Raw genomic sequence first — 18,672 nt, 5'->3', positions numbered from 1 at the left:
AAATATTTCTATAAACAAGCATGAGGTGTAGACACACACCATTCTGAATATCTCTCTCACAGGTAACGTCGTAAACAGCCGATGTAAGTTTCACGTGGGTTACGCTTTCTCAAGTCTAGTGTATACATTTATAAGTTGTTTACAATAAAAAAAACTTTGTTCCTGTGTAGCCATGCTGTAAAATGGTCTGCAGTTTCCTCTCCTGCTGGCAGTAAGCCTGGTAAGTTAAAGGGATGCCAGCAGTAATCATGGAGGTTTGCCCTCACACCCTGGTGAGGTGCCCTAGGTATGGATGGGAGTGGCTACATACTCTGAGTCCACCGTTAGTGACATCAGAGATGTGCCTGCCTCCTGAGATATATAAGGCACAGCACTGCTCAAAGTTAGTGTGTTGGAGTAAGGAGCAGGTCTGCGTTGAGACCTGGGAGAAAGAGGCCCACTAGTGCTGTAACTAGTGGCCCCATTCTATACTAATCAGCATCAAGCTGTCAATGCCATACTGTGTCCAGGGACCTGGCACAGGGGTGATCTCCCTGAGGGGAGAGGGGATCCCACTCTATTGGGAGGGCGTACCTTTGAAAGGATAACACAGCAAGATGTGTGGCTAGACAACTCACTGTAAGGGGCAGTTGGCCCTCACCGTAAGCCACAATAAAGGAACCTTGATTCAAGACATCTTCATGTGTGAGTCTGAACTTACTCTACATATGATGGCACCACAGAGGAGTTCCTCATCAGAATCATTCCCATGCGGACGCAGGGATCCTGATGAGGTGGAGGCGCTGCACTGGATATAGGTAGGACTCGCACACACTACCTCAGCTGACTGTCTGGGTTGGCAATCCCCACACAACATCATGCGGGAGACTCAGGAGTCCTGTTGCCAACAGGTGCACCACCAGACACAACCATGTAATGGGGACTGGTTAGACCACAGGTGCCAATGTGAGATTGGGTGGGTCAGGCCATACAGAAAATCCGTTACACCTGCTTTGTGGAACGGCCTCTTTAAACGAGTAATTGAAATGACGGTAATGAAATCATGTGCCTCACTACTCTCATTGTTCCACGTATCACGTGGAAAAACAAAAGGCCCTCTCTGATAAAGAAATATATCTGCAATTCAGAACCTGAAGTTTTACAGTCCTTTCTATTTGTGAAATTTTTAAAATGACTTCCTACCATCCATCTGAGCCCTTTCAGTGCCCCAATGTTGTATCGAGCGTGGCACAGGGATGCACTTACCTTATGATAGGGGTACTCAACTCCAGTTCTGAAGACCCTCCAACAGGTCAGGTTTCCAGGATATCCCTGTTTCAGCAAGGGTGGCTTAATGAGTCCCTGCTTCAGCACAGATGGTGCAGTCTTTGACCGAGCCTATGATTGAGCCACCTGTGCTGAAGCTGGGATATCCTGAAAACCTGATCTGTTGGGGGGTAGGTGGGGGGCTTGAGGCCTGGAGTTGAGCACCCTGCCTTATTGTTTTCCAAAATCTTCTTGTGATTTTGTGTCCAGCGCTTAACTCCAGTAATGTTGGTGTGCCTTTCCTCTTTCCATGATAGTTCATGTTCTCATTGGTCAGTACCATCGACAAGCCTATTATGTCCCTCTTCCCTATACCATAGATATAAACGGTCAGCCTCAAATTCGACTACAGTTACCCAATGTCGGCAACATTGGTTTAAAGCTCAGTAGTCCACATAGGCCCAAAGTGACTCAATTACAGTGTGGTCCACCAGGAGTGACAGAGTCAGACGCTGAAAACTTTGACACTACCGTAGAGCCAGCTTTGTAAAATGTGCCACTCCAATGATGGATTAGGACTGTGACTCAAAGAGCAGAGGGAGCACTTCATGTTGCATTCAGGGCACAGGGAAACTGGGCTGCCAACAGGGGTGGAAAACCTTCGGGGCCGACCTAGGAAGTTGGGACATGACTTTGGAGTTGGCCGGTAGGTCCCCTTTCTTTGCCATGCTGTCCTACACAAGATGGTCCAGGACACCCTCCCGCCTGATCGACAAGCCACTCCCATCAACACCCACCGTCACTTTCACCAAGATTCTATCACACCTCCTCTCAACAAGCTGCCGGCCCGCTACCCCCCTGCACAAGATGTCGGCAGGCCTGCAAGGGGTCACCTATAGTTATGTGATCACTAAAAAAAGGAAATTACATTATCCTGGAGCCACATGTTGCCATGGAAAGGGTTAATAAACAGTAGGAACCTTTTAAAGATGATCTACAAAAATACATCTGCCAAATCCACCTTTTACCGGAATTGCAAATGCACATAAATGGAAACATTTAAAAGGGTTATAACAGATCGGTATTTTAGTAGCCAGCTGCTATGCAGAGTTTCAGTCAATGGGTCTTACAGATGCTCGTGTGATGCCATTTACAACCTGTTATGCACATTAAGGTTTGGACAGGAAAATGTAGCTTATTTAAAGCAAGAATCAATCATTGCGAGTGCCTTTTTGTAGCCTTTGAAACTGCTGGATGATGTTTTCATTATTGTCATGGCATTTTCCATTTTCAAGTTACGAAGCCTGAAAACAAAGCCTAAGGCGCTACTGCACCGACACACTTTATTCGAGCAAATACCCGGTATGTACCTGGCAGATACCTGGAATGCGCCGCTCCTCACCTCTGACAAGCCCCGTTGCATTTGCCTTCCCAGCCTGGGTTCATGCCTGGCTGATGGGCGGCTGATCTGTTAAATGATAATGATTAGGATTTAATAGGCTGCAATGCTTCGCGTGTCTACCAGATGGCATAAATTCATGAATTGTAATGCAATATATATATATGTACTGTGCAGTATTGCAGCCAACGGGAATAAAATGCTTCAATCCCCGACGGAAAATAACTCAATGCACTCGGGCAGAAAACAGTCACAAACCTCAATACACCCGGGTATACCCGAATTCGTGGGACTAGCCGAGCTCGAATAAAGTGTGTCGCCAGTGTACATGATATACTTGTGGCCATTGAGCCCTCAAAAGGGCTGTACGTTACCCACATATCAATATGGTTCACAGACAGGAGGGACATTGCAGCTGTGGGTAGGAGCTTGCCCCTACTCCGGTCTGCTGCAGAATGCCGGTGCATTAGTGCAGGGGTGCGCAAACTGTGGGGGCCGCGGGCGGTCGCAGAGGTCCCGCGCTCTTCACTCAGGCATTTAAATTAATTGTCAGGGGATCGCATGAGGCCTCTGCAACTATCCGCCTTGTCTTCGAGGGCTGTCTTGTGTTGGATGTGGCAGAAAGCAATTTGGTGGCTAGACTGGCCGCACTGGGACCTGTGGCAACAGTGGCAGATCGTATACAGGTCATCCAGCTGATAGCTGCCCATCCTGTGACCCCAGTACCGTCCTCTTCTGCGTCCAGTGATGGCAGTTTTCAAGCCTGTCCCGTCGAGGTGCCAACCAAGTAGCAGAACACACAAGCACCCAATCACACACTACAATAAAATCTTTTAGCGTTGTGGTGGACAATACTTTAAAGAAATTCCCATCACAGATACCCATATCATTCCTTTCAATTACACTACAGTATTCCTCACCACAAATAACAAGGGTGGTGGTGAGAAAGCCCATAGGGCTGTGGATTTCCTGCGACCTCACTATGCGTTCCTGTGATGTCATAGGACATTCGTTCCTCATGGCAGTGAGTAAGAAGAACAGCATGGGAAGGGAGGTGGGATGCCAAAGAAGCACAGTGGCCGGTCACCAGAAAATCATTGGAAGCCTGCACTGTCAGATACAGCAAACTAAGCTTTCCTACGACGTTCAATTCAACCTCAGTAAGAACTTATGCTATCACCCCAATCATGCAGCAATGAAGGGCTGGAAAAACAGCCCCAATAACATGTAGTCTCAGACAATTTTAACACGCCTCCAATTATTTTACAAATGGTTTACATACATTTTTCTTCCACTATGTTGAATACAACTTTAAAAGAAAGAATGAAAATACTTATAGATCTCTATGTATGTTAGTTTTGGCACGAATAAATGAGATCAATGCTTTTCCTGAATCTTAATGCTGGTTTTAAACCTGGTAACCCAAGAAATTCCACATGCTGGATAGGTTACACCAAATAAGACTTTAATCTCAACTCTAATAGCATTAAATGTATAATAGCTGTGGAAAGCATCGTGTTGCACATTGAAACTTTTGTCCTTAATTCAGAAATGAATGCAGCTGGAACTGTAACTTTATGAAGCCCTAATCCCACTTAGCATTATATATTCTGTTAGCAATTCAGTAAAAGCGCGCATGCATTTAACCTCTTGTTAAATATTTATTTGCTGGCAAATGTACACTGCGCCACACACACAAATTTGCCAGCATAAGGAGTCCCTACCCCAAAGAGCTTACAATCAAATTGTTGGCACCTGAAACATAGGGGAAATAATCACTTGCCCATGGTCACAAGCAGAGCCTACAATGGGATTTGAACAGGGTTCATTCACCAGTTCAGAGGTTTACCAATATTTATCCATGCTTAGCATTTTTTTTCCCCCAAACATTTTTATTAGGGAATATACAAAATTACAGTCATAACAACCTAATACAAAATTGATTTTTGAACATATAGGATAGGAAAGGATATCGCCAAGAGAGGCAGGACCTCTGGGCCCCGTAGTGGCCCAGTAAGAGAGTGGCCTGAAAAAGAGAGGGAAAGAAGAGGGGGAGGGGTGTTGTCTCTACCCCAGTTGCTGCGAACCATCTATCTGTATAGACAGCTAAATTTTCCACCTGGTTTCCAGTTGAACGGGATTTTTGGACTGGGTCAGTGGCCCAGCCAAGGTTCCCAGACCTTATAGTGCTCCTCAGTTTTGCGCTTGAGGAATGCTGTTAGTCTCTCCATCAGGACATACTTGAAAACGAGAGGTAACTCAATGTATTACTTCCTGGTAAAATAGTTTATAAATAAATAAATAAATAACATCACTTCATTCACTCTTCTCTTAAGCATCTGCTTGGAGGGGGGTAATGTCTTTTTCCAGGAGAACGCCACTGCACATCTCGCCGCTGTTAGAATGAAGGAGATTACCATGCTTAGCATTTTAATATATGCTTCATGGTGAAGGTTTTATAGGGAGAAGGAGTGGCTCAGTGAGTAAAGACACTGACTGGCACTGTGAGTTTGAAGCAGGGGAACCTGGTTCAATTCCTGGTGTCGGCTCCTTGTGACCTTGGGCAAGTCACTTTATCTCCCTGTGCCTCAGGCACCAAAAACATAGATTGTAAGCTCCACGGGGCAGGGACCTTTGCCTGCAAAATGTCTCTGTAAAGCGCTACGTAAAACTAGCAGCGCTATACAAGAACATGCTATTATTATTATATTATAGCTTTTCAAATGTAGGCCTAGCAAATTCCACATAGTGTATAATACATATAGCATTTGCCATAGGCTAGTACGGGACTTAAATTAAGTGAAAGTGCTGCATTTATTCTACAGTGGATATAGTGAGCGCTATAAAACGTTTCTTTGAAAATGGGGGGTGCATGTGACCCGTTCAATGCCAGAGGGGTCTGAAATGCATCTCAGACATCTGTGTTGTCCAGCAATCCTTTGCTATGAGCCAAGTAGCAATAACACAGCACTTATTCCCTCACCTGCTGTCTCTGTAAATTCCCCATCAAACCTCTTAGATTGTAAGCTCTTCGGGGCAGGGATTTCCTTTCCTATTGTCTGATTTTGCTACACTTATTGTATTATTATAATTCCCTGTACTGTATTCTTTGTGAAGCGCTGAGTTCACTTTTGGCGCTATGTAAATAAAGACATGCAATACAATAACCATTAAAATGCCGGAATTCACCCAAATCTGTGGTTTTAAATAGGTCCAATTACCTGATGTCCTATGAGACAATGGCTCAGAACAGGCCTTTCACTTCCTCTGTCTCGGGGTCAAGGTCAATGTCGTAGAAACAGGGTCTGGTAGGTAGTCCTGGCATGGTGCTCATCTGTGGGAATGAAAGGGACGTTACACACCCAAATAATACAAGCGTTCCCTTCAATATTACTTTCATATTACACATACTATAGCCTAAGACATTATGCAGTAACTATTGCACGCCAGAGTGAGGCTAACCCCAGTTGCCGCATTGTTGGTCCCGGACAAGAATACATGAACTAAATAATGAAATTGATGTTTTTACCTCCATGCCTACTTACTGTGCTGGATCATCTATTTATCCAAGTACAGTAGGCAGGTAATTGTAAATTGTAGGTGCTCTGTCACCATTTGTGGGGGTTATAAACACAAAAAAATAAAAGGGACTCCCAACACATACAGCTGCTGACATCACTGTTCCGTAGGACCCCTAGACAGTAAAAAATACTAATCCCTGCTGTTGTACACATGTAACAATCTTTATTACTCCCTCTGGTGTGTTCATCCAAAATCTAATGCGAACAATTTATTTTTAAACCAACAATCCCACACATAGCATTTAAAAAGCGCAAAAATGTAGTCATGGTTTCATTCATCTCTAGTTTCTGAGGTTACCATGGTAACATTATGACTGAACTGGGCTCTGGTGAGAGCTTACATTTTTTTTTTTGTACTCAAATTTTATTAGATGCATAAAAAAAAAAGAAGGGAAGTACAACATTGCTTTGGTTACAGATGTCAAGCTGCGCATTTATCTTACAATGAGTTTCTAATACAGCAGTGAAGGTGGAATCCTGACCAGCTAGTCGATTTATATAGTGGACGGTTGCTGTGTATTGGAATTGTTTTCATAAGATGATACTCCAGGGTGTTACACCATAAGAAACTTATCCATGCATAAGAAGTGTGCTTATTACTAGCTATTGATGCCATAATAGAGCACCATACAGTTGCTTTGATTTATTCTAATACAGATAAGACATCTTGACATATACTGTACCTAGTACAATTCTTTCCCCTTAACCAATACAACAAGAGGTGAAGTTTTTCTACCCATCTATAAGCAGCCGAGCTCGTCCCAGCCAGTGGGTTTCAACTTTGTGATATGATGGGTCTAGGGGTGAGAGCTTAATTTTAACCTCCTGGACACGTAATATTGCAAACGCTTCTTGAACGGAGCAAAAACATCTCTTGAGGAAAGTAAAATGCAAAAAAAAAAAATGGACCGTTGCATTAAAGAGCGGTAGGGATTGTATGAATGAAAGCTGGCATTCTTGATCAATCACACAGATTCTATTTTAAGTTTACATTGTTTATTTTCAAAGCCAATAAAATATTACAAAATGTAGATGGACTTTCTACTGGTTCAGGCATAATGTTACTGTTATATTGTGTGTCCCAGCATAACCTTCTGTAACTACTATAGCCGGCAATTTCATTTTCGGATACCATTTAGCATCTTGAGACTTGGTCTCATCAGTGTGGGGTTGGTTATACTGACTTTGCAAAATGAAGCTTAGGATAGGTTTCACCACACTTAGTTAAGTTATGAGTAAAAAAAGTGACAAAAACCCTCCACAGTAAAGCATATAGCAAATTAAAATTTTATATATATATATATATATATATATATATATACACATATATATATATAGTATATATATATATATATATATATATATATATATATATATATATATATATATATAGTGCAGAATAAATGAGTTCTTCAGTATTCGGTGATACCTTTTTCATTGGACTAACAATATATGTCATAGGACAAGCTTTCGAGAGTTATCCTCTCTTCTTCAGGTCAAGAAATACTGATATACAAAGGAATCCAAGAATTTAGTGTATATGATTCAGTGCAACAAATGTGACCAAGGTTGCTACATTGGGGAAACCAGCTAAAAACTACAAGGAAGAATGAATATGCACAGACACTCTATACTCCATCACGAAGAAGGAAGATACTGCTCACCTGTGGGACATCACTTCTCACAACCAGATCATTCCATAAATGATTTAAAAATCAGAATCCTCAATGGAATGTTTAAAAGCACCCAAGAACGGAAAACATTTGAACTCTGAATGATAAGACTCTTTGACACCAAAACCAAAGGACTTAATGCGGACATGGGGTTTCTCACACCCTATCAAAATTGCTTGTAATTATCCTGCTTGCCTCTATTCTTATCCACACTTTCTCTCCCCCCCAGTATCCCTCCCCCTTCCCACCTTTCTTTGACACTGTCCCCTGGCTTCAAACACTTAACACCCTACCTTATCTACAGTAAATATCTGTTTTTTCCCCCCCCTCTCTTTACACTGTTTTAGCCATAGATTCCTTTGTATATCAGTATTGCTTGACCTGAAGAAGAGAGGATAACTCTCGAAAGCTTGTCCTATGACATAAATTGTTAGTCCAATAAAAAAGGTATCACCGAATACTGAAGAACTAATTTATTCTGCACTATCGCAACTGGACTAACATGGCTATTTTCTGCGTTATATATATATATACATAGTGTTCGACAATTATATACATTTACACGCCCGGGGTGTGTGGATTTAACCCCCGGGCGAGTAAATATTGGCCCAAGCAGCACACGTGTTTTTCTAAATTTCCCGCGCTCACGCTGCTGTTTTCCCCCGCTCGCGCTGCTGTTTTCCCCGCGCTCGCACCTGTCGCTCCCTCCCCTCCGGCCATCCGCCCCCCCCCTCCCCAATCTCTCCCGGCCTCAGTGACCCCCCTCGCCCCAATCTCTCCCGGCCTGCGTGACCCCCCCTCACCCCAATCTCTCCCAGCCTCAGTGACCCCCCTCACCCCAATCTCTCCCGGCCTCCGTGACCCCCCCTCACCCCAATCTCTCCCGGCCTCCGTGACCCCCCCTCACCCCAATCTCTCCTGGCCTCCGTGACCCCCCCTCACCCCAATCTCTCCCGGCCTCCGTGACCCCCCCCCCCGACACCCCAATCTCCCCCCCGACACCCCAATCTCCCCCCCGACACCCGTGACCCCCCCCTGCCGCTGCCCTCATGTCCCGGCGTGTCTGACACCCAGTGACCAGCCGCATCACTAGCCCCCCCACTCCTCTCTCCCCTGTGTCCGGATCCCTCACTGCCACCCGGTCACCCGCAGCGACAGCCGCCGAGGCCGAGGGCGACACCCGGCCTGCCGCTTCCTTGGCTGTCACAGAGACCGGAGACCACAGCGATCCACGGTGAGTAAGGGGGGGGGGAGAGAAGTGTGTGTGTGTGTAGGGGGGGGGGGAGAGAGAGTGTGTGTGTAGGGGGGGAGTGTGTGTGTGTGTGTAGGGGGGAGAGAGTGTGTGTGTATATATGTGTGTGTGTGTGTGTGTGTGTATATATATATATGTGTGTGTGTGTATATATGTGGGAGTGTGTGTGTATATATATGGGAGTGTGTGTGTGTGTGTATATATGTGGGAGTGTGTGTATATATGTGGGAGTGTGTGCGTATATATGTGGGAGTGTGTGCGTATATATGTGGGAGTGTGTGTATATATGTGGGAGTGTGTGTATATATGTGGGAGTGTGTGTATATATGTGGGAGTGTGTGTATATATGTGGGAGTGTGTGTATATATGTGGGAGTGTGTGTATATATGTGGGAGTGTGTATATATGTGGGAGTGTGTGTATATATGTGGGAGTGTGTGTATATATGTGGGAGTGTGTGTATATATGGGAGTGTGTGTATATATGGGTGTGTGTGTATATATATGGGAGAATGTGTATGTGTGTATGGGAGTATGTGTGTGACACCAGAGGTACCCCCTCAATCAGTCACCCCTGCCCCGGTCAGTCAGTCACCCCTGCCCCGGTCAGTCAGTCACCCCTGCCCCGGTCAGTCAGTCACCCCTGCCCCCCTCTCTCTGGTCTCCCCCCGTCTCCCCTCTCTCTGGTCTTTCCCCGTCTCCCCTCTCTCTGGTCTCCCCCCTCTCTGGTCTCCCCCCGTCTCCCCTCTCTCTTGTCTCCCCCCGTCTCCCCTCTCTCTGGTCTCCCCCCGTCTCCCCTCTTTCTGGTCTCCCCCCGTCTCCCCTCTTTCTGGTCTCCCCCCGTCTCCCCTCTCTCTGGTCTCCCCCCTCTCTGGTCTCCCCCGTCTCCCCCCTCTCTCTGGTTTCCACCGTCTCCCCTCTCTCTGGTCTCCCTCGTCTCCCCTCTCTCTGGTCTCACCCGTCTCCCCTCTCTCTGGTCTCCCCCCTCTATGGTCTCTTTCTCCCCTCTCTTTCTCTCCCCCTCTGTCTCCTCTCTAACCTTTCTCTCTCCCCCCTCTGTCTCTTTCTCTCTCTCCCTCCACTGTCTCTTTCTCTCTCTCCTTCATCTGTCTCTTTGTCTCTTTCTCTCTCTCCCTCCTCTCCCTCTTTCTCTCTCTCCCTCCTCTGTCTCTCTCTCTCTCCCTCCTGTCTCTTTCTCTCTCTCCCTCCCCTGTCTCTCTCCCTCCTCTGTCTCTTTGTCTCTTTCTCTCTCTCCCTCCTCTGTCTCTTTGTCTCTCTCTGTCTCCCTCCTGTCTCTTTGTCTCTTTCTCTCTCTCCCTCCTCTCCCTCCTCTGTCTCTTTCTCCCTCCTCTGTCTCTCTCTCCCTCCTCTGTCTCTCTCTCCCTCCTCTTTGTCTCTCTCTCCCTCCTCTTTGTCTCTCTCTCCCTCCTCTTTGTCTCTCTCTCCCTCCTCTTTGTCTCTCTCTCCCTCCTCTTTGTCTCTCTCTTTCCCTCCTCTTTGTCTCTTTCTTCCTTTGTCTCTTTCTCTCTGTCTCCCCCCTCTCCCCCCCCTCCTCTCTCTCTCTCTCTCTCTCTCCCTCTCTGGATATCTTATTTACCCTATATATCTTAACTGTCCTATATACACCAAAATAACTTATACTGCTTTCTTCCAGATCTAACTCAAGCTTCCCACGGAAGACATCGGAATCCCCCCTAACCCAGAAGACAGGTAGGGAACACATCCCCTCCAACTTATAACATTGCGGGAATGAGGTACCTGGGCACACACACACACACACACACACACACGTAACAAGGACTAATTGTAGTATAATGTAATAAATACATTTGTCAAAAACGAATGTTGTTCTGACTAGGAATTTATTAAATGTATTTTATTTATATATTTTATTTTAAAGCGGGGGCGGGACTAGGTGGCGAGTAGATTTTTTGGTTGGGCGAGTAGATTTTTGGGTGATTTGTCGAACACTGATATATATATATATATATATATATATATATATATATATATATATATACACATACCTTGGCCAGTACTTGCTAGGAAAAACTGAGTTACACGCATACCCCGCATTAACATACGCAATGGGACCGGAGCATGTATGTAAAGCAAAAATGTACTTAAAGTGAAGCACTACCTTTTTCCCACTTATCGATGCTTGTACTGTACTGCAATCGTCATATACGTGCATAACGGATGTAAATAACGCATTTGTAACAGGCTCTATAGTCTCCCCGCTTGCACACAGCTTCGGTACAGGTAAGGAGCCGGTATTGCTGTTCAGGACGTGCTGACAGGCGCATGCGCGAGCTGCCGTTTACCTATTGGGCCTTGTAGGAGGACATGTGCAGAGGTACACAATGGAGACTGTTTTAAGGTGAAATTAAAACAAGGCTTTATTGTGCCTGTCGCTTTAAACATAGCAAAAATATATGAAAATAAGCCAAACAAAAAAACTATCTCTGCTTTGGAGACTATCTACACATGTAGTTCAGCCCTCTCTCTGACTGGGTTGGTTAGCTAAGCTATTTACCAGCCCCAAAATATAAACATATATACAGATATATTACAGTTCCAAAAGAAAGTCTTATCTGTTCTCCTGAAGCTGTAGGGGAAGTCCTCTCTGCTCTCCTGGATAAGCACCTTAGTGTGCTACAGCAATGTCTGTCCAGGTTTTGAGGTCTGGTCCCCTTGTCTTGCTATCAGCATACAGTCCAGTCTTTCTGCAGCTCAAGACAGCAGTTCCTCTGGTCAGTCTCCTCAATTGTGCGACTCAGGAATCTCTACTCTGTCTCCTAGTTCAGCTCAGGTGTGTGCTAAGGAGTCTCACTTCCGGTCTCAAAGGCAGGCTTTTTCTAACACCTCTAATCAGCCAGGTGCTGGTCAATTAACCAGCAAACTGCTGGATTAGAGGCAAGTTTTCTTAACAGGGTAAGTCCCCTGTTACATACCTCCCCTGTTTGTGGGAAGCTCGGGCTTGCCATGGCCAAAGCCCATCCTTCCACTCTCACTCGAGATATCTCTGTGACTTGAATAAGAGTGGATGGAGGAGAACCCTCAGTCCTGCTGGGATTGGAGCCCTTCCTCTAGTTTAGTAGTGTCTCCTCCAGAAGGTGTTTGAGTTCAGCAGTTCTCAGTCGCTCAAGGAGAACTTTCCCAAGTACAGTCTTTCTACTGACCATGTGGTCCTGAGCTTTCCCCTGTGTCGGGCACTCCTCTTTTTGTAGGCAGACTGTATGGCGACAGTCGCAGAGCGCCTATGCAAATCGCCATCTCTCGCCATCCTTCCCATGTGCTCCACTTTAGCACAAAATGTCCATTTCCTCGTATCACCAGAGCGCCCTATAACAACAGCCATTTGAGCCCTCAGTTCTTGAAGCTGTCTTCCTGCACTTTTCCCATTAAATGTAGTCGCCATTTCAGCTTCTTTGGGATTGAGTTGCGATTCCAGTTCCATTTCCAGAGAATGTCCTATCTTTTCAGCTTCCTCAGCCAAGGATTCTTCTGGCTTAGATTCTGCAGTCCTACCTCTGTTTGTTGCCTGTTGGGCGATTGCAGGTTTGGCTAGTGCTTTCTTAGGTGGCTCAAACTTCGTAATCTTGTTTTGAAGGTGAGTGGTGTCCCCAGCTCTCACTGTACACTTGTCCTCACGGGCCTTAGTTACTGTGGGATACCGATGCTTGGACAGAGCCAATACCTTTTCCCGTATTGGAGGCATCTGTAAGTTAGTGGACTGCAGAGTCTCACTCTGTTTCTTGAGTGTTTCCTGCCATTCTCCTTTCATGGTCCTTATTTCTTCCCTGTGCTTTCTCCGCGCTTGCTTCCACCTATCATTCTTTATTTTGTGGAGCACTGTGAACTTCTTTGCTTGGGCTGCAGATACTCGTCTCAGTTTCTGGACCTTTTTGCGCTCCCTCTTGTACCGAGTCACCTGGTCTCTAAGCTTTTTAAAAAAAATATGGCGGCGATTCCCCCGCGCATGCGCAGGGCCCACTCCCCCCCGCTCCCAACGTGGGACGGAGGAGGAAGTACCAGTTCCTCTGCGGCCGGAGGGGGAAGTACTAGCTCCTACTGTGGCCCTCTTCCCCCCGCAGCCAGCTTCCCGCGCTCCCCCCGAGCTCATCTCCCGAGCCCACCTCCCGTGTCCCCAAGCCCACCTCCCGTCCCGGGCAGCTGCCGCGGGGATATCGGGGGCAGCAGGGGAAAGCGTCCGGCGGCAAGGTAAGTCACCCCACCCAGTCACTCTCTCCCACCCAGTCACTGTCACCCACCCAGTCACTGTCTCCCACCCACCCAGTCACTGACCCACCCACCGTATTTCACCCACCCACCCACAGTCATTCACCCACCCAGTCACTGTCATTCAAGGCAGGCAGTCACATGTCTTTTGTTGAAAATACAGAAAAAAACATTACAATGCAACCTGTTTATTTTTATATCTCAATAAGAAAACAGTTAAGTAAAAGTTGCGTGCTAAAAGATATTTTTTTGTGGTAGGTGCGCTATGGGTTCGGGGGGGGGGAGCGCCTGCTCCTTTCCTTTGTCCCGGGCCCCATGATTTCTGTTGGCGGCCCTGGATAGGAGGTAGGAGGTGGTAGGGGGGGGGGGGGGGTGGTGTTGTACCTGTGCCTCCTGTCCTGGCGCTCCCTTCCCCCCGGTCCCTTTGGTGCGGGAGATGGGAGCGGGCAATGGTGGCTGCGCGGTCGCTCCAGTCCCCCGACCCCTCCAGTCACACACATCCATCGCAGCCTGTAATTCACTGTGTGTGTATCAGTGTCTGTCAGTGTGTGTGTGTGTGTATCAGTGTGTGTGTGTGTGTATCAGTGTGTGTGTGTGTGTATCAGTGTGTGTGTATCAGTGGCTGTGTGTGTGTATCAGTGGCTGTGTGTGTGTATCAGTGGCTGTGTGTGTGTATCAGTGGCTGTGTGTGTGTATCAGTGGCTGCGTGTGTGTGTGTGTATCAGGGTGTGTGTATCAGTGTCTGTGTGTGCGTGTGTGTCTGTGTGTGCGTTTGTGTGTCAGTGGCTGCGTGTGTGTCAGTGGCTGCAGGTGTGTGTGTATCAGTGGCTGTGTGTGTATCAGTGGCTGTGTGTGTGTCTGTGCAGGCCAGCAGTGGCTGTGTCTGTGCAGGTCTGTCTGTGTGGGTGTCTGTGCGTGGTCAGTGTCTCTGTTGGTCTGTCTGTGTGAGTGTCTGTAGGTCAGTGACTGTGTGCGTCTGTGCAGGTCAGAGAGAGAATGGGCGGGGAGGTAGAGAATAGAGGGGATTGGGAGAATATATGAAATCTGTATGGACATTCATAACTGTTTTATTTTACCTATAGGCAATAAAATTTTTAGTGGGTCACGAAGGAGAAGTTCAAAAATAACCGGGTCACGGAAAAAAAAGTTTGGGAAACCCTGCCCTAGATGATCCAAGGAGTTACAGTGTATATAAAGTAGGGTACAATACACAAAGAATAATGCACATTAAATACTAAATTTTTCTACGTGTTTTTTCTTCTCAGAAGTATGGGTCATTTAGTTCAATCCTTTCGCCAAAACATTTCAAGCCTGCAACTACGTCAAGGGGGATTGAACTAAACGACCCAAACTAATGAGAAGAATAAAATATATAGAAGAAACACATACTGTAGTAAGGTACGAAATAATTTATCAAATTGGTAGTGTATTGGGGCTTCTTTGTTTATTGTTGTATACTTGGTCACCTTCCCAGTAGCACTCCATTTGACATAAATAAATATATAATATTGTGGGTGTGAGATATAAACTTGCTATGTTTGTGTATGTCTAATATATAAACTAGGGGTTTACCGAGAACTGTTTTTTCCATTCCATGTGTGGTGCTGAATAAATTGAGGGCTGCGGACAGCCCCCTGCAGGTTATTAATCTGTTGTTCCACATCTCATGTGAAATTTTAATTAAGACACCCAGTGTTCATATAACCATTCAAAGCACGTCGAAATATATGAAAATGCCCATTCAAAAACAAACAAAAAAGTATAGTACTGTACTGTGACAGGCCACTGATTTGTGTAAAAAAAACAAAACAAAAACAAACAAAAAAAAAACAACAAAAAAAACAGTATTTCCAAATCTCACAGATAAAGGCAGATCAAATCAGACACAAAGCAACTTCATACATTGACACGTAAACTTAAAGGAAGCCATAATGCCCATTTGCGGCTATTGACACATATCCCTTCAAATATATCCACTAACACCTTATCTTTAAGAACATGAGTCAAGAACAAAACCGAACTTGGCTAAATAAATATAGGATATGACTACTACAATTTTGAAAGGTTGCTACTTCCAATCTTCCATTCTCCACTACAGGCATACCCCGCATTAACGTACGCAATGGGTCCAGAGCATGTATGTAAAGTGAAAATGTACTTATACGAAAGTGAAGCACTACATTTTTCCCACTTATCGATACTTCGGTACAGGTAGGGAGCTGGTATTGCTGTTCAGGACCTGCTGACAGGCGCATGCGCTAGCTGCCGTGTGCCTATTGGGCGAGGAGAATCAGTGCGTCACTACTACGATAGTCTGTAGGGCACAATACGTTTCCTTACTCGCGAAGCGAGTGTACTTAAATCGCGGTATGCCTGTATTTTGGTGGGAAGATCTAGAAGCAACATGTGATCCACATTGAGCATTATAAGCAGAACAGTTGTTTAAGCAAGGTTTGTGACAGCCGAGATCTTATTTTACAAGCTTATTGCCCTCTGCCAATAAAAATACATAGAAAAGAAGGTTACCAAGAACATGTTGTGTTTCGGACTCTCCCACATGACGTTTATTGCAAACGATAAAATGGTTCTTAAAATTCAAGTGGATGCCAAGGCATTAGTTATTGACTCAGATTATTTGATTAATGTAACAATTTCATGGTGAAGTGACCTTTCATGAACTCTTACATTCTAGTCACAGCAGGACTCTAACCTCATTTTTGTCCAATAACATTGTAGTAAATTTATTTTAACTAGTACTAAGCAATACATGTCCGCATACAGAATGGCAAGAATTGAAAAGCCTCTGGGGGCCTAGGTACCAGGGAAAAAAAGATGCAGTTTCAGGCAAAAAACGTGCCCTATATGGACAAAAGAAATAAATTACATTCAGATCAAAAGGGTTTGGTCTTTCGTGCATCTGGTGCAGCCATTTTGCTTCAATATTTCACTGGTATTGCCCTGATACATAGAGCCCATTGAATGTGGACATATCGGACATTTCTAGGCCGTTGGCATAATCTTAATGTGCTGTAGCCAGTATTAGAAGTTGTTTGATGCAAAGATCAGAAGAGCAGCATTTGTAGCCTAGGAGGGTACCACAACTTGTAAAATAAATCTAACGCTCTAATTGGGCAACACTGCTATAACATTGTAAACACGGGGAGTGAAAACACCGGAAAAAGACAAAAATATATAATAGTGCAATACAGTATCAGAAAATACAGTATTGAAAAAAAGTGCTCAAAAATCTCTACAAACGCGCACTCACAAAGTAGCCACAGATAGCAGACACATCAAATAAGTAAACCATGGTGGAAACTTCTTTGGGCAAACGTAGAGCCTCTCGTCTGTTGTATGTTGGAGAGATGTAATGCTCTATCCCCCAGAAAAAAAAGGGACAAGATGGTGCAGATCATACTATACAAGATATGTTTTGTATAGCTTAATCCCAACAAATTAAACTCACAAGTGTGAATTTCTTTCAAGCAATGTAAACGGTATAAAACAGGCTGGTAATCCCTAAGTGGGAAACTACTCTCACCCCCACCACCGCTGGGACGGTGGGCCATCGGCCAGAACCAGCGTTTGCGTCTCTTCCCATCTCGTGTTGGTTGACGTGGTGATGTATCTCTCTTCCGATTGGAAACTACCGTTCAGTGACTCAGCGAATTTCGCTACGTTCTTCGATAGGACTCCGCATTGGTAGTTTCCAATAGGAGGAGAGATACGTCCTCACGTCAACCAACATGAGACGGGAAGAGACGAAATGGGAAGAGACGCATATGCTGGTACCGGCCGACGGCGCACTGTCACATCAGCGGCGGTGGTGGGCGTGAGACTGGTCTCCCAATTGATTAGTCCTGCAACACAAGCAAGAACAAAAACAACAAAGCCAAGAATGATCTGCTTACCGCAGCAATCCTTCTGTATTGATCCCCCGCATCTCTTTTCATTTTGTAATTTTTATATCGCACTTCCAAGATGCTAACCGGCGAAGTTACCTGTATTACGGTACTTCCTAGGCTTTAAAGGGGATTGAAAAGATAATAGTCTCCCCCCTGGAGGGGCAGAGACACTGGTAAGTTCCTGGTACAGTAAGTATCTGGGCACTGGGGGACAGCAGCCCAAACTAAAATGGTTCAGCGCTAAAGGATCCTCCTGGTTCCCATGCTGCAAATTCCCTCAACTTTTCCCTAACCCCCAAAAAAGAGGTGTAACAACTGAACAGCCAGTATTGCGGGGGCCAGCGATGTCCCTAATGGGTCTTGAATTCTGGTCTCTCTGCCAGCTTGCCACCGGAACTACTGATTGTCTGTGTTGGCTTTTTCCCACAGAGATTTTCCTGAAGACGGATTGCCTAATTGCCAGCACTTGCTCTCTACCTGCAGCCAGGCCTTTATAAACCTCCCCTTACTGGTCCTCCTGGCCTGATTATTGAGGTATCTCGCTTTCTGTCTGTGTACAAGACCCTATTCAGACCTTGACCATCGCTACCTGCCTGCTAGCCTGTTCCAGCTACTGCACTCCAGCCCTGAAGTCGCACCCTGTGACAGCGGCTTTAAAGTAAGCTTTGGTACCTGCTTTAGATTGTATTACAAGTCTCCTGAAGGAGAAAAGCTGTCTCTAAATTACTGTAGTGAGTCTCCATGTCTAATGGAACAGAATCAATCCCACCAATAAGACTTCAACACGAGCTTCAAGAAATAGACTACTGGGCAGATTCATGTACTGCTTTGTACTGCAACAGCCGTACTTTGCCTCTGGGTAGCAAAACAAAGCTGTAAAGGTCTTAAATTAAATTCAGTTAGAGTACTTTTTCTTTACAGTCAAATGGAAAAGTCTGGGGACACATACAAATGAGCGCCACAGGGGAAGGAAGTCCAAATAAAGACCTTCCATCTGGCAGAAATTGTCATTATACTAGCTGAGAAACCGGGCAAACCAGGTAGCCCAAATGGCTCTTATATGTCATCATGTTCTATGCTACAATGATTAACCTTCTCTAGAGAAACCAAAGTACCAAACAAGAGCCAACCCAGCCGGCCTCATAGGACAATCTTGGCAAAATAAAAAGATCCACAGATTCCAATGCCTTAAATTTCATAGGAGCTATAAAGAATGAATGTCCTTGTAAAGTAATGTTGCCCTTTCCTGCACACGGAGAAATAATCCATATATCTGGACGGAAATAAAGAATATACTGAAATGTTTGGGCTGTGTCCAAGTAAAAGGCTTGGATTTTCGAGGTGAAGGAATATATATATGCCTTTGGGGGTATGCCG

At 45.4% G+C, this 18,672-nt stretch overlaps 1 protein-coding gene across 1 annotated transcript in view; it reads right to left on the bottom strand.

Annotated features, from left to right (window-relative positions):
* The window catches only part of MTHFD1L (methylenetetrahydrofolate dehydrogenase (NADP+ dependent) 1 like), a 336,871-nt gene that overhangs the window by 21,111 nt on the left and 297,088 nt on the right, over positions 1-18,672 (bottom strand). The window contains exon 27 of the mRNA XM_075596571.1: positions 5,866-5,978. Coding sequence (XP_075452686.1) covers positions 5,889-5,978 — 90 coding nt within the window. The 3' untranslated portion in view covers positions 5,866-5,888. The remainder of the gene's footprint in view (positions 1-5,865; positions 5,979-18,672) is intronic.

This window comes from Ascaphus truei, chromosome 4 (assembly GCF_040206685.1).
Source record: "Ascaphus truei isolate aAscTru1 chromosome 4, aAscTru1.hap1, whole genome shotgun sequence".
Taxonomy (NCBI): domain Eukaryota; kingdom Metazoa; phylum Chordata; class Amphibia; order Anura; family Ascaphidae; genus Ascaphus; species Ascaphus truei.
The sequence above is the reverse complement of the archived record's forward strand: the minus strand, read 5'-3'. Positions and strand labels throughout refer to the sequence as shown.